This window comes from Pseudorasbora parva, chromosome 11, assembly GCF_024679245.1.
Source record: "Pseudorasbora parva isolate DD20220531a chromosome 11, ASM2467924v1, whole genome shotgun sequence".
In the NCBI taxonomy this organism is placed as follows: domain Eukaryota; kingdom Metazoa; phylum Chordata; class Actinopteri; order Cypriniformes; family Gobionidae; genus Pseudorasbora; species Pseudorasbora parva.
Genome location: NC_090182.1, coordinates 40,937,445 through 40,954,436, shown reverse-complemented (window position 1 = coordinate 40,954,436; position 16,992 = coordinate 40,937,445). Strand labels below are relative to the sequence as shown.

Here is a 16,992-nt window from a genome sequence, read left to right as displayed (position 1 = left end):
ACTGTGCAAAACACTTTAATGTCTTTAATAACATGAGATTTTGAGCAAATCACAGAAAAAAAAAAAAAAAACTGAGCTTCCATATAGCTAACTTCATAACCTGTAAAGTTGATGAAGGTGTAATGCAACGCACTAATGATGGGAAAAAACACGACTAGTGACACACAAATGTGATATATAGCCTAGGCCTAAGCCACAATATCATCTTTGACAACACAGTGTTTAATTATTTACAAAATTGTGTTTTTCTCATCCCCTGGAAAAGTAGCAGTTTATATCTGTCCAAAAAATGCACCTCATTTGAGCTTTATTTTGGTAAAATGTGACCCACAAAACCAGTCATAAGGGTCAATTAAAATGTATTTGTCTATTGAAATGTATTTATTTATTTATTCATTTATACATCCTAAATAAGCTTTCAATTGATGTATAATTTGCTATAGGATAGGACAATACTTGGTTGAACCCCTGCTGATCTGAGGTTGCAAAAAAAAAAAAAAATCTAAATATTGAGAACATCGCCTTTAAAGTTGTCCTTAGCAAGGCAAATTACTAATAATGATACATTTTCCTATATATATTTACCGTAGGAAATTTAGAAACTTCATGGAACATAATCTTTTTGTATAATCCTAATGATTTATGGTATAAAAGAAGAAAAACTGACCATACAATGTAGGCTATTGTTGGCTTTTGCCACAAATATACCCGTGTGACTTATGACTGGTTTGGGGTCCAGCGTCACACGGAGTGAGAGCCAAAATCTCAACTTTGACAATGCAGTGTTTATTATTTATTTATTTTATTTAGTGGGGGGTTTTCTATTCCTTGGAAAGTAGCAGTTTTGACCATACGGTCCAAAAAATTTATTTTGGATATTTTATTAACAGGTAATCCGTCGATTGACGTTTGAAACGTTTTACATTTTTTCTTTGAATTTGAAACAACTTGTTCAAAAGAACCGATTCGCGGAAAAGAGTCAAGCGGCGTCAGAGCTGGTAACCAATCAGCGATCAGCTCCTTCATGGTAGCCAATCAGCGCCCGGTTAACTCTCTTAAATCCTCTACAGCGGGTCGTGTGTTTTGGTGTGTGTAGCAGATGAGAACATTCCCCAAAAGTTAGAGAGTGCGGACTAATGGATTAATTTTTACTAAGTAACAAGACACGCTGTAGGTTCATTTTTTTGTTTTAATGTGGGATTGACAAGTCTTTTTGCAAATGTTGCTGGCGGAAGTCAAAAAGCTGAAAGTGGCCGAATTGCGGGCCATGTTATCGGAGCGAGGGCTCGACCCGAAGGGCCTGAAGGCCGAGCTGGTGGTTCGGCTCATATCGGCGATTGAAGCCGGCGTTGAACCTATCAAAAATGGAGATGAAGGGGAAAATGTTTGCGAAGCGACGATTAACGTTACAAAGCCCGCAGAACAGCCGCCAAAGTCTCACTCTCTGGAACGCGAGCCTTGTGTTAGAACGCAGTCTCCAGTATGCTCTAGTTCTACTAGCAAGAGCATGAATGCTTATGCTGATCAAAGCACACAGACTGACCCACATCAGCTCTGCTCATGCACTGCTCCAAGAGCCATCGCAGAACCTCAGACGGTCAGGACACCAGAGGCCGTTACTTCCAGAAAGGACAGACAACAGCAGGGGAGTGCACAGTCTGAACCTCCTGTCTCCTTGGCAACCGCTGCTACAGAAGATGATGCAGTGTCAGGATGCACATCATCAGTCTTGGCCATTTCAGAGCCAGAAGCACCACAGGAGCAAGACCAGTGTAAGTGACAGCACAATTAAAGAAGGTAGTTTTTAAGCTGATCATATAATAAAATGATATTTGAAGACGATGCTCGTGACTGTGACTGCCTGTCTCCTGCAGTGCTCCATAGACTGTCAGATGGAGTGGAGACCGTGGACTCTGGCCCAGAGGAAAGCACAGAGCTGAAGAGAGGCAGAGATTATTATGAGTTCAAAGAAGACATTCACTACAACAGGTATTGATATTGATCTATTTATAACAAAGAACTGATACTCTGAGGTACTTTAAAGAATATTAAATGTGTGTGTGTGTGTGTGTGTGTGTGTGTAGATAGATAGATAGATAGATAGATAGATAGATAGATAGATAGATAGATAGATAGATAGATAGATATAGATTTTATTTATAATGCACTTTTCATTCCGAAGAATATCAATGTGCAACAAAGGGAAAAAAATAACAAAAAAATGAATAACAAGTAAAAATATAGAATACTACAAACAATCAACCAACACAGAAAACTGAACAGAAAACAGAGCTGATGGTGAACAGAAAACAGAGCTGATGGTGGAAGTCTCTGTAAGCTCCGCAGCACACTGTGGTCCACTCCATGTTTTAATTCTCCCAGCGCTAGAAGCTCTGTTGCAACATTCCCAATTCGGTAGTGACCTGATGACATCGTCGAGGCATGACAGCTGAAGACCAGATGATGGGGATCGCCGCAGCACCATGCAGGAGGCAGATAAAGTTTTCCGGGCACTTCTGTGGACACACCAGGGGCGGCGCAGAAGTCCAAGCCGCTCCACGGCCGCAATTCCAAACAGCGAAGCAGCTTAGAAGCGGACACTGATGACGCTGGCCAGGTGCGAACTTTAGCCACCATGCAGCTCAAGCCTGAGGGAGACCCCCAGTGAGCAGTCGACACCCAGAAGAGAGAGCAGTCGTAGCGAGCAACATCAAATGTCCTTCAAACCAAAACCAACCGCAGCGATTCAAACAAACCATGTGTATATTTCTAACTTATTGAAGTGCATATGCGGGAACTGTATCAATAACAGCGCATACGTTAGCCCAGCACTAACGTGAATGACTGATGTAACAGTAAAGTTTTTAAAACAAACCTTGCTCCATCCTTTATCTTTACTCGAAGTAGTAAGAAATTAGACCGATAGACAGTTTTAGTTTTAAAATTACACAATATAAACCACAAAACTATGTAATTTGAACACCTGGTGGAATATATACATCAATAATTAATCGTACATGTTGTGATTCTGAGAAGCAGCTGGTCCAAACTACTGACCCATCCTTCAAGAGCAAGCGTTTTGCAAATCCCTTGTTGAACTCTGAGATTTGAGAAGCAGTCGGCAGTAAAATGACGTGTTTGAGGACGGGTCAAGTTGTTCACAGACGGACAATGTACAACATAGGTGTGCATTATAATAATAATTTGTTACCTTTATATAGCGCATTTTCTGGGTCCTCAAAGCGCTTTACATGGAGGGGGGAATCTCCTCAACCACCACAATGTGCAGCACCACCTGGATGATGTGACGGCAGCCATACTGCGCCAGAACGCTCACCACACACTGGCTGATTGGTGGAGAGGAGACTGAATGATGAAGCCAATCACGAGAGGTGGATGATTAGGAGGCCATGAAGGACAGAGGTCACTGGGCAAATTTGCCCAGGATGCCGGGGTTACACCCCTACTCTTTTTTTTTCAAAGGAAATCGTGGGATTATTAATGACCACAGAGAGTGAGGACCTCGGTTTAACGTCTCATCCGAATGATTTTATATGCAAATATCTTTTCTAGTGATGTAGAACCACAATGCAATCTTGTTGAGATTCTAAACAAACAAAAAAATACTCGCATCAGCGTTTCAGAGTAAATATATATCTTTATTTTGGGAGACAATAACTTTATTTATCGTGCACATTCGACTTTATAACTTTGCAGAATGTATTTATTTACAAACAGCTGTATTACACACTGCATGGAAGAGGGAATATTTGAAAAACCACAATAGGGGCACTTTCAAATATGGACTTTCCGCTTTAATCTCTTTTAAAGGGATAGTTCACTTTAAAATGAAAATTCTGTCATCCTTTACTCACCATCAAGTTTTGTTCAAACCTGTATGAATTTCTTTCTTCAGCTGAACACAAGGGAAGATATTTTGAAGAATGACAGTAACCAAACCGTTAACTGGAGCCATTGACTTCCATATTAGGAAAAAAAAAATACTATGGAAGTCAATGTCTCCAGTTAACTGTTTGGTTACTGACATTCTTCAAAATATCTTCCCTTGTGTTCAGCTGAAGAAAGAAATTCATATCCCTTTATTCACTATCCCTTTAATGGTATTCTGCTTTGTCATCGGTTATTAAATTATCAACAACATTTTCAAAATAATATAATATTAATAAGAATTATATTAGAAGTAATTTATACATTAAGTAAAAGTTTATCCATGGGGGGGCTTCTTACCCCAGTAGGGGGCCATCTTACTCTTCTTTATATATTATTCAGCAGACTTTACAAAACTGTTCAAGCATTTCTGTCTTATTTCCCCTGACTTGTTTTTCTTCAGAGCTAAGACTCCAGATCCGCTGCCGGAGCCTGAGGAAGAAGCTGAAATAGATTTTGAGGATGTTCGACTGGATTCCGGTAAATTCATCAAGATCCAGTCCATGCTCAGAATCAGATATTGAAGAAGTCATTTGATTCGAGATGAAAGCTTAATAAAAATCTGTTCTTTGTGTGTGTCTTTTTTTTTTTTTTTTAAGATAACTGTGACCTGCATTTTGAGGTGGATTCTGATGGGAGCAGCGGTCAGCCGCTCTTCTGGGAGAAATTCCCTCTTCTTTGGTCAGGGTGCAGGATGACCCATGGATTTTGTCATGGGAAGGTCGGATTCGAAGCCAAGGTGTGAATCTGTGAATCCTGTAAATGTTGCATTGTCGTTTAGCAACAACAGGAATTGGTTAAATGGCACCGTAATTGTCATATTGGTGAGTTATTATTTGTTTTTTTTTTGGGGCTCACCAGTTTGTGAAACGACTGTCAGCACCTGCAGTAGACACAAGCTACGATCCTGAACTACATGTGCTCAGAGTGGGCTGGTCTGTGGACGACACAAGCCTTCAGTTAGGTGAAAACAACATTATAAAATATGTTGTATTACAGCCCTAAAATGTTTCAACATTTATATACTATGGAAATTTTAGAACAGGTTGGGAAGTATACAAATGTTCAGTGATAACCTGTAACTGAATCCTTAAGCTTAATACAGCTATAAAAATGAATCAAATATTAAACCATTTTTTTTCTGGTTCTCTCAGGAGAGTTGGAGTTGTCATATGGATTTGATGGACGGGGGAGGATAGTAACTGGAGGAAAAGAAGAGGCATTTGGTGAGCCCTTCACAGAAGGGGATGTCATCGGTTGCTATGCAGTAAGTTTCCAAATGAATTGTACAGAAGTAGGTTATAGTATAGCTGTGTCTTTTTTTAGAGGCTGCATCCTTAGATATGCGCACAGGTCGAAGCGATCAGGGTTAATTCACCCAAAAATGAAAATAATTAATTACTCACCGTCATGTCGTTCCAAACCTGTAAGACCTTCGTTCATCTTCAACACAAATAAAGATATTTTTTGATGAAATCCGAGAGCTCTCTGACCCCTTCGTAGACCACCGCTTTCACGGCCCGGAAAGGTTTCTGTGGTTATTCTGTTAAATTGGTCCATGTGACTCCAGTGTCGGTCTTCTACACAGTTTACGTTGGTCAGCTCCTGCATCACATGCATGCGTGGTACTTATGTAAACATTGGATGCCGTAGAACTCGTAAGCGCAACGGAAACTGCGTAGGAGACTGACATAGGCTAGAAAGAAATAGTTGAATTGTAAAAGTTGAAATAGTTGAAAGTCATTGTGTGTTAGTTTTGGTGCAAAAAATGTATTCTCGTCGCTTCAAAGGTTGAATAACTGGAGTCACATGGACTATTTTAACAATGTTTTAACTTCCTTTCTTGGCCTTGAAAGTGTTAATTAAATTGCTGCCTATGGGGGAGTCAGAGAGATTTGTGTTGAATGTGAATGAAGGTCTTACGGATTTGGAACAACATGAGGGTGAGTAATTAACGGTTAACAGTTTATTTTTACAGAATTTTCAATTTTGGGTGAAATTACCCTTTAAATGGGACTGTCTAGCCTATGGAGGATGGCTCTTGTTGCCTAGTAACTATGACAGTTGGCGTTGATGAGCGGCAGTAACGCTTGTACTGTGTTTTTTAATGATATATTCAACTGTTTATTAAAAAAACAGTTCTTAAACCAGTTTAAATATGTTCACCACGGTTCATTTATGTACATAGAAGTAAAATTTTAGTAAGAGAGCAGTCAATCTTTTTGTATCATTAGATATTCAAATAAGTTGAAGATTATTAAATTATCTGGGATTTTCCCTCAAAAAAATCCATTTGTCACTGGAGTGCAATTAATCTTGGGATAGGCTAGACTGCGAAGTATCCAAATGTTCGCAACTTAGGAAATGAAGACGCATTCGTAGGCAGCATTTAAAGGAGCCTTTCGAAGTGGGACAGCCTTCACCCTTTGACGGATGCAGCATCTGACATGGGACGCAGCTTAGCTTATGCATACTATGTTCTTTAGATAAACTACATCGCTCTTGAGATAATAAAGTTCGGGATCATTATCGATTTCTATCTGTTCTTTATCCAGTTCATCAGTGAGACGGGAGAAGCGACACTTTCATTTCACAAAAATGGGCATTCTCTTGGAGTGGCGTTTCGCCTGACCTCTTCTGCTCTTAGAGGTCAAGCTCTCTATCCCCACGTACTTTGCAAAAACTGTTCGGTTTCAGTGAATCTTGATCCAGATACTCCATGGCATCCTTTTCCTGCTGGTTTCTGCAGTCTAGTCATACTTCCTCCTGGTCAAAGGACTCGCGCGTCTTTTCCGACAGCATCTAAAAGTCAATGTGAGGTAGGAACGTTTTTAGAAGTGTTAAAGAGTTGGTTCACCCAAAAATGAAAATGTCATATACACCTAGGATTGCTGGAGGGTGAGTAAATCATGAGCTAATTTAAATTTTTGGGTGAACTATCCCTTTAAACCCTAACAAAAATAAACTAAACCCAAACATCCGGATGAATATTGTTGTTATGAGATATAAAATCTTGTCATGTGTTTTGTCATGTTCACCCTCTTCTCCATCTGTCAGGTGCTGATGATGGTTGGTATGCCCGGTTCTGGTAAGACCCACTGGGCTCAGGCTCATATGCTCCAGAACCCAAGGAAACGTTACAATCTTCTGAGTACAAACTCCATTTTGATATGCATGAGGGTAAGAAAATCTATCAAGGTTGTGTGAAATGGAAATGATCTCACACGTCAGAAAAAAGACCTGCTCATGCCAAGACTGAATCATGAAACATGTGTCTGTCAAATGATCTAAACAGACAAATTTCAAATTTGTCTGTTCAGATCATTCAGATGAGCTGAATGAAAATGCGAATGCACTTGGCTCTCTTATACATGCAGAAATACCCAAAAGTAGGAAAGATGAAACTGTCTGTTGACTCCCATTTGATCTGTAATTCCTTGCCACAACAACTCCCTCCTATCAAGATTTTTGCAGCCGTTAAAAGGCTGTTGGTGTTCAGACACTAAACACAGCATCTGCTTAATTTTCACCTCTGGTGTCGGATTATTCTTCTGTGTCTCGTCACTTACACTCAGCACAACACTTTTATTTGTACTTGCCACAAAGTTGTAGTTTTATGTAGGCATGTGCGATAATGACAAAAAAAGATATCTCAATATTTTCTGGGACTTTCTCGATAATGACAATTAGATGATATTTTGCCGGGTGCGTTAATTAAGTGACCTTAAAGGGTTTGTTCACCCAAAAAGGCCTTAAATTACTTACCTTAATGTCGTTCAACACCTGTAAGACCTCCGTTCATCTTCAGAACATAAAGGAAGATTTTTTGAAATCCGATGGCTCAGAAAGGCATCCATTGACACCAATGTCATTTCCTCTCTCAAGACCGATTAAGGCACTAAAGACATTGTTACAAAGCCCATCTCTCTACAGTGGCTCTACAATAATTTAATGAAGCAACGAAAGTTAGTTTTTGTGCGCAAAAAAAACGAAATGACTTGTATATAGTGATGGGCCATTTGCAAAACAAAGATTTGAACCGTAATGAATCAGCGTATCGATTCATGATTCGGATCGCCAGTGTCACGTGATTTCAGCAGTTTGGCGGTTTGAAACGCGGTCCAACTCATGAATCAATACACTGATGCATAACCGTTCTAAACTTTGTTTTAAAATCGGCCCATCACTACAGAAGTCGTTATTTAGTTTTTTTGCGCACAACAATTCTCGTTGCTTCATAAAATTATTGTAGAACCACCATTGGCCCTGACCAATTTGATGCCCTAAGCAAGATTTTACTTGGTGCCCCTTGTATCAAGGTTTTTATATGTTGGTTGTGTTTTTATGATAAATAAAAAAAATGGGCACACACACACACACACACACACACACACCTGGTTCACTATCTTTGTGGGGACTCTCCATAGACGTAATGGTTTTTATACTGTACAAACCGTATTTTCTATCCCTTTACACTGCACCTGCCCCTAAACCTACCCATCTCACACACACACACGTCTGGTTCACTATCTTTGTGGGGACTCTCTATAGACATAATGGTTTTTATACTGTACAAACTGTATTTTCTATCCCCTTACACTGCCCCTAAACCTACCCATCACAGGAAACATTCTGCATTTTTACTTTCTCAAAAAAACTCATCCAGTATTATTTATAAGCCTTTTGAAAAGTGGGGACTGCTGGCTGGTTCCCACAATGTAGGTAATCTCAGGTTTTACTATGCTTATGGTGACATTTGGTCCCCACAATGTAATATAAACAAGGACACACACACACACACACACACACACACACACACACACACACACACACACACACACACACACACATATATATATATATATACACACACAAAAATGTGTGTATGGATGTATATCCTCCACTAAACTATGCATGCTCATGTTTTCACCTTGAATTAAACTTTTTAAGAAATTTGTATATTTAGTGTGCATATATACATTGGGCATATATCCCCATACAATTGCCCAACTGAGTAAAAACATTAGGCTATTAAAAAAAATGACATGTTTATAAACAATTGACATGATTTTTTACAGATTCTCATCACCCAGAACAGTTGCTTGCATAAAGTTTAAGGTATAAATAACTGGAATTAATTAGCAAACATTCATGTTGAGATAATGCATTTAGATAAACTGTTCATTCATTTCATCACTTTACCTCTGTCTTTATCTCCTTATTCCTTATCTTTCCTATATCAGAGGGCTTTTTGACACATTGACCATCCGTCATAAATAATTAGGCAACTTTCACTGTCTGGCGCGAGCGAACAAGCACATTAAAAACTAAAGCAATCCTGTCTGTTAGATGCACGAGAGGCGACGCAACAACAAATTCCCAACTGTTCGCATGTTCAATATCGGACACACTAAAGCACTCGCTGGGCAGGAGGAGATTGATGCGGTGGTCTGGGAAGAGTCTGGGGATTTGTTTAAGGTTTTTTTTAAAGTATTTCAAATTAATATTAATAAAAAGAAGCAATAATAAAACCGGAAAAATCACTCATTTTGGTGCCCCTATAGACAAGTGGCGCCCCTAGCATTTGCCTATTCCGCCTATGCCACGGGCCGGCCCTGAGAACCACTGTAGTGAGATGGACCTTTTAACGACGTCTTTAGTGAGACTTGAGAGAGGAAATGACGTTGGTGTCAATGAAGGCCTTTCTGAACCATCGGATTTCAACAAAAATATCTTCATTTATGTTCTGAAGATGAACGGAGGTCTTACAGGTGACGAAAGACATAAGGGTGACTAATTAATGACAGAGTTTTTATTTTTGGGTGAACTAACTCTTTAAGGCTGGCTACACACGTGATGTTTTCTGTCTTTGCAAACCAGAAACATGTCTGACGTGGCGCTGTTGCTGCTAGGTGACATGCAGGGAAGGCCTATACTTTGTGTTAAAGGGTTAGTTCACCCAAAAATGAAATTGATGTCATTAACTCTTTCCCCGCCAAACACGGAAATTTCCGTTATTTGTGAGAAAATGCTTCCAGGCCAATAACGGAATTTTCCGTGTTTCCGTGTTTTCACTGTTGGGCGCTAGGGGGCGCTATTGCGCATCTTCTGAATGAGTGCCGAATCTCCTGATCAAAACACACGTGAGGAAGACTCAGTGAAACGAGCGATCGCATGTAATCATATGCATATTAAAAATAACGTGATCATCCTCATTAAACAGCATATGAATCAAAACTGCCTAATGTAACTGAATGAAATGTGGACCCAGGATGAGCTACAGGACTGTGTAAGCATTAGGGGTGTTGATGGACTCGATCTAATCAAGGGGGTAATCTAGCGCTCGGAAAGCGTTCCACCCCTAGGGGCTGCCATTGCTAACCAAGCCATCACCTGCTGTTAGCATCCCATTGACTCCCATTCATTTTTGAGTCACTTTGACAGTGAATAACTTTACATCTGAGACGTTTAAAGACTCCATTTGTCCAATTGTTTATTTCTAAAGAAACACGACAATGCATAAAAGGCTCCATTACCTTGTATCTTACACTATCGCCCCGCAGAAGCTGTTTTTGTAAAAATAGGCTAACGATTGCGTCATAACCAACGCGACCCTGTCGCACAGTTGAGAAATTACCGTATAGACCCGAGGAGACGCTCCAGAGCAATCTTTTACTGTCTATGAGACAGTCGGGGGGACGTGGAGACATAAAGTCTGATAAAGTCAAGGGGGAAGAATGGGGAGAAGCTCATAGTGAACCAAAAGCAACGGGAGAAAATATTTAAACAACGTGATTCAGCTTTCACTTTCTACAACTACTAGAAGACCTACAGCTGTCCGACAGGAGGCTCACGTCACATCTACGTCGTCAAGCTCAGTCTGAGCCTGCGCAGTTCGCTCAGCCATCAGGAAATGAGTGCCCCTAGGTTGACTTCATTATTTAGCCGTTGACGTCAATGGGGTCGCTGTGTCCATTTCTTTTACTGTCTATGGATCTAATCCATCTGTGTTTGATCATCGCTCTGAATCTGATCTGGAAACAGTCTTTCACAAAAATTTGATTTTCTCAGCTTTTTGTTCAAAATGTTGCTTTTTTTATGAAACCTACCCATATTCAAGTGTTGATAAAAAAGGAATGCAAGCTAGAATAAAACGATTTTTTTTGTTTAAAAGAAGAGGGTCAGATCTTTATTTTGATATATTGCATGCTCAGATATTCATTTAACAAAATATTCTATGGGCTATTAAATTTTGTTGAAAATTGTCAAAAACCCTGGCGGTGTCTGGCAACTTTTTTTTAAAACGCTGGCGGGGAAAGAGTTAATGACTCCCCCCTAATGTCGTTCCACACCCGTAGACCTCCGTTCATCTTCGGAACGGTTTAAGATATTTTATATTTAGCCCGAGAGCGTATCTAAGTGTATGCACACTATACTGTCCATGTCCAGGAAGGGAATAAAAACATCATCAAAGTAGTCCATATGTGACATTAGTTAGTTCATTAGAATCTCTTGAAGCATCGAAAATACATTTTGGTCCAAAAATCACAAAAGCTACGACTTTATTCAGCAATGTCTGTGTTCAAATAAAGATTCAAACTGTTATGAATCAGTGAATCGATCAATGATTGGGATTGCCAGTGTCACGTGATTTCAGAAGTCTGCCAGTTTGGCTGCGATAAGAATCATTGATCGATTTACTGATTCATAACCGTTTGAATCTTTATTTGAGGTTTGAACACAAACACGGAAGAGAAGACAATGCTGAATAATTTTTGTGATTTTTGGACCAAAATGTATTTTCGATGCTTCAAGAGATTCTAATGAACTAACTGATGTCACATATGGACTACTCTGATGATGTTTTTATTCCCTTTCTGGACATGGACAGTATAGTGTGCATACACTTAGATACGCTGTCGGACTAAATATTAAATATCTTAAACCGTTCCGAAGATGAACGGAGATCTTACGGGTGTGGAACGACATTAGGGTGAGTCATTAATGACATCAATTTCATTTTGGGGTGAACTAATCCTTTAAACATAAATATATAACCTGCTGATACAGCATTGACAACGTCGGCTCGGCAGTATTGACGGCAAAATAGGCTACAGAATATTTCGTTCTGTATTGACAGGTGCAATATTTCAAAATCAATATTTATTTTTATTATTCTTATTACAATTAGGCTTATATCTACATTTGTCAACCTAGAGACTTTCAAACTTCAAAATTTAATTTATTAATGTGTATTCGAAAAAAAGTATTTGAAAAAAAGACGTCACTTCTATTCTAGCATGCACACGTTTTTGCAGAGGCTCGGGCTGCGCACGTAAGCAGTGTGAAAATCTAACCCTGTTAACATAGAAACCCAAATAAAAATGGACACGCCATGCAGCCAGTGTGTAGCTGGCCTAATTCCTAACATAGTCCTCATAAACAATAGAGGAAAATGCTGTTATACTGTTATAGTTATATATTTTTTATTCACATCCTATAGGAGCCTCCCGGAGCCAATCACAGAGATCTGATGTTGCAACAGGCCACTCAGTGTGTCAGTCAGCTGATCAAAATAGCTGCAACCAAGCGGAGGAACTACATTCTTGATCAGGTAATCAGGAATATGTGTGTGGTACGATGGGCCAAAGCTGTGTCAGCTGTCCTAACATACATGTGTTCTCACTTTCTCCCTTTTTATCTCCAAGGCCAACATTTATCCATCTGCCCAGCGACACAAGATGCTCTGTTTCCATGGTTACCAGCGAAGAGTAGTGGTTGTTTTCCCACCTGACGAGGTGTGGAGGAGACGTCTCGCACAGCGGCAACAGGATGAGGGCATGGCAGTTCAGGAAATGTCTCTTCTCAAAGCCAAAGGTCACACTTTAACTTGAGTCAATCACAAGTATCAAGACACATTGCTGCGTTACAACTTTGTCTTGGACCAGCTGCACACTTGTGAAAGATTCTTCATCTCTCTTCCTGTTTCCAGTGAGCTTCACACTGCCAAAGCAGGGAGAGCATCTGGATGAGGTGACGTTTGTGGAGCTTGGCTCCGACGAGGCCCTGAAGCTTTTAACGCGTTATAAAGAGGAAGCACGCCGCCTCCTACCCACACCTCCCAAACGCAGGAAGCTCAGACAAGGAAGTCAAAAACGCCCCATTCATCATTGTGGTAAGGAGAAATGCTGAGAGACGCGCTCATTTTTATCCATGCTATCTTATTCATAAATGACAACGATTTGGCTAAGTCTATTAAACATTTGATAAGTACAATCGCAAATCTAACCTAACCCTAGCTCCGGAGGTTGACGTCACGCAGCCTAAACTCTGCTATTTTGGCAGGCAATTAGGGGAGCGCTAGACCGGCTGTAGCATTTGTATCTCTAGTGGTCAAAATTATTTTAAACCAGGCTGTTTAAACCTTACCATTTGAACATGGTGGACAGCTGCTGTGTGCCAAGATGCCATAAGAAAGCAAATGGGGAATCGTTTTATCATAGCAAGTTGTTGAAATGCTGTGAAACTACTTTTGCCTCGTGTAACTATTGATAAAAATAAGTTCCTATTAAAGGAATAGTTTACCCAAAGGGCATCCCAGATGTAGGTGTGTTTGTTTCATCATTAGAACACAAATGAAGATTTTTAACTCCAACCACGTATGCTCGTATAATGCATGTCAGTGGGGTGTATTTCTATGAGAGTAAAACACAGACATACGCATCCACATTAAACCCTGCAGCTCGTGGTGACACATTGATGTCTTCAGACAAAAAAATCAGTTTGTGTAAGAAACCCAACAGTAGATTATATTTTTATTTTTTACCTCGAATACAACACTATATACAAAAGCCTCGACCACACCATCTCTGCCTGTAAGTGAGGTCAAATGTAGTAGATACGGCGTATCTCAATGAGATACAAGTGGCAGAAGTGATCTCTTGTGCGTATCTATGCCGTATCGTGTAATTTGACCTCACTTACAGGCAGTGATGCCGCTGGGACGGCTGATGTACACAGTGTTGTATTTGGGGTAAAAAAAATTATATAAATACTGTTGGACTTCTCACACAAAAGGATGGTTTTGTGTCTGAAGACATCAATGTGTTGCCACGAGTCACAGGGTTTAATATGAATTTGTATGTCTAAAGCCCCTTTCACACTGCACGTCGGACCCACAAAATTCCCGGAACATTGCCGGGTCGCCTTCTGTGTGAAAGCAACCACGTCCCGGGATTGATTACCAAATTGAACCCGGGTCGGGGACCTAGTAACATTGCGGTATTCGACCCGGGACGAGCGCTGTGTGAACAAAAGCCGAAACTAATGCCGCAACGTGTACGTAGTTTTCGTGCGACTCCTAGAGCTTGTTTTTTCAATAATACAACCCTGCAGTGCCAGAAGAGCTCGTCGGTGTTTTAAACGCAGAGAGTGTTCGTATACAAAAGAAACTAAAATGAAACAAGCAGAAATGTGCGCAAACTGGACATAAGTCGAGACCACGGAGCTCCTTACTATCCGCGCTGAAGCTGAGATCGCTCGCCATTATACGTCACATCAGGATATCACGTGTCAACTCGTTCCGGGAGCGTTCCGGGTTGTGGGTGAAAGAGCACATATTACGGTATTTCGCTGTCAGTGTGAATGGGCCAAATCTAGCGGCCCGGGAACAAATGCCGGGTCACATTATCCGTGTATTTGCCGGAATCGCAGTGTGAAAGGGGCTTATGTGTCTTTTACTCTCATAGGGTGCTTTCACACCTGCCTCATTTAGTTCGGTTGAATCGTACTAGAGTTCGTTTCCCTCTTTGGTGCGGTTCGTTTGGTCAGGTCTGAAAGCAGCAATCGCACTCGGGGTGCGCACCATAAAGCGGACCAAACAAGCGTACCGAGACCTCCTTGAAGAGGTGGTCTCGGTATGATTTCAAGCGAACTCTGGAGCGGTTTGTTTGTGGTGAGAACGTGATCCGACCTCGAACAGAACCAACTGCAAAAGTACTGATCATTTTTGGACTGAACCAGCTGCCGTAGTTAGCTGCGCTGACATTGTGTGCATGATATTATTACCTGATAGATCGTTGGCAATATTTTCGGGAAGATGAGCATGTCAAGAGTTAATATTTAATGCACGGCTCCGCTTGAAGTGATCAGCGATGCGCGGTCGCCGTCTGCAGTGCATTAGAGTGTTGTTTTCACGTCGCATCCGCGTGTCATTATAGAAATGTATTTGCATACCGTGGTAAATACACACAGTGTAGTAGATTATGGCCAGGGACAAAACTGGCCCGCACAGTCGTCTCTCCATAGTGTTATTATAGTTTGCTGGCTTTGCCTCTTCTGCTGGAATTTTCCCACACGTAAATTCTGACCAATCGAAAAGCAGTTTAGGAAATACGCCATGGCCAATGAGTGATGTGGATGTTGTCATGTGCGTGCGTTTTGGTTCGTTTCAACTGGTTCGGACCAAAGCAATCAGTGTGGTGTGAAAAGGAACCAAAAAATCTGAAAAATGCAACAATGTATAATTGTTTGCCCTTGGTTCGGACCAAATGAACCGAACTAGAGATGTGAAAGCACCCATAGAAATATACCCCATTGACATGCATTATACGAGGAATGGTTGAAGTTAAAAACCTTCATTTGTGTTCTACTAAAGAAACAAACACACCCTGGATGCCCTGGGGGTAAGCAGATAGTTCACCCAAAAATGAAAATTTGGTGTTTATCACGTTAAATATGGATCAATAAATAAAACCTGAAACAGAAAAATAAGAAATGACATTTATTGATTTATGATTGATTTTATTTGACATGCGGAACCAGGCAGTGATTCGTGGGTGGATCCAAAATGAGAGGGTTCCTGCGGTCATCTGCGGGTACCCGCGATTACATGTCATCCAAAAATATTTTTAATGATATTCAGGTCGCAGTCTGTCGAGTTGTTTGAAATAAAGATGACGCAGGAAAAAATGGCTTGCAGAATTGCTCAGTTCTAATGATGTGCGTTTTCATTTTCCAAGGCTGGAGGGGAGGTCCATTCGGCTGTCACAATCAACACTCCCACTGTGCATTTCAGACAGCACATGTAAGTTTCTCATTGTGATGATTTTCACTATTGCACATGATATTCAAAACAACATCTGCAGGAGGTTTATATGATGACTGATGTGGATTACACTCTTAGAGTCGCCGTCCCTCTGCCTTTGGATGCAGCAGTGACCCACAGAGATACAGGAAGTATTACAGACCGTACACTGGACAGGTAAGAAAACAACCATGTGGTTGACACACTATATGGCTTATTGAAAAATAGCATTCAAAATACCCACATACTTCATAAATCTTTGTTTTTCTTGCAGTGGAGCATCTCTGAGCAAAACCAGAGTTATGGTAGCATTTATTATGGCTGTTCAAGTTAGTTGTAAGCCTTCTAAAAAATAAAAAACTTCTGTGTAGAAAGAAAAGCTCCCCAAATCAGCATGTTTTGTGATTAGCGGTGCTTCACCTTTACAACAGTAATTGGTTCTGTCTGTCTGTTTCATTAAGAAAGGTCATTGCTTCTAATGAGGAGCTTGAGTATCAGAATGCGGTTTGTTTTTAAAGGGTAGTTAATCACAATATTCTGTCTTCGTTTACTCACTCTCCCTCATGTCTTAAGAAACCTGTGACTTTCTTCTGTGGAACATAAAAGCAGATGTTCAGAGTGTCTAAGCTGCTCATTAAAAAAAGACAAATAAGGTCTACAAGGGATTTTAGTATACAAAATGTATTTTTAGGGCTGTTCCACATTTGCTGTTCCACATCGTTTTCTATTTTCTAAAGACCAAATCATGAGGAATTGTTTAGTTTCATTTATATTAACATATTAACAATGTATTAAAAAAAAAAAAAATACAAATATTTCTTAACATCCATCTGTACAATATTTGCACTGATCATCCTTTCAAGAACATTTTGTAAATGTGTGTAAATCTACAGAGCTTCTCCTTGCCATTGTCACATTTTGGGCTTGTAAGGGAATATTCTCTGTTGAACTGTTTTGGA

At 40.3% G+C, this 16,992-nt stretch overlaps 1 protein-coding gene across 2 annotated transcripts; it reads left to right on the top strand.

Annotated features, from left to right (window-relative positions):
* The first annotated feature begins 1,051 nt into the window (after positions 1 to 1,051).
* On the top strand, positions 1,052 to 16,733 carry si:ch211-107m4.1 (heterogeneous nuclear ribonucleoprotein U-like protein 2). Of its 2 annotated transcripts, XM_067457972.1 has the most exons (14): positions 1,053 to 1,772; positions 1,875 to 1,989; positions 4,352 to 4,428; positions 4,548 to 4,687; positions 4,810 to 4,912; positions 5,103 to 5,215; positions 6,504 to 6,767; positions 7,006 to 7,128; positions 12,452 to 12,562; positions 12,657 to 12,825; positions 12,941 to 13,123; positions 15,969 to 16,033; positions 16,133 to 16,210; positions 16,308 to 16,733. In XM_067457972.1, the coding sequence occupies exons 1-14, from the start codon at positions 1,220 to 1,222 to the stop codon at positions 16,365 to 16,367; spliced, it is 2,154 nt and encodes a 717-aa protein (XP_067314073.1). In that variant the 5' UTR covers positions 1,053 to 1,219; the 3' UTR covers positions 16,368 to 16,733. The 2 variants fall into 2 exon arrangements, with proteins under 2 accessions (XP_067314074.1, XP_067314073.1); XM_067457973.1 differs by lacking the exon at positions 6,504 to 6,767 and having other exon boundaries at positions 1,052 to 1,772.
* The last annotated feature ends 259 nt before the right edge of the window (positions 16,734 to 16,992 follow it).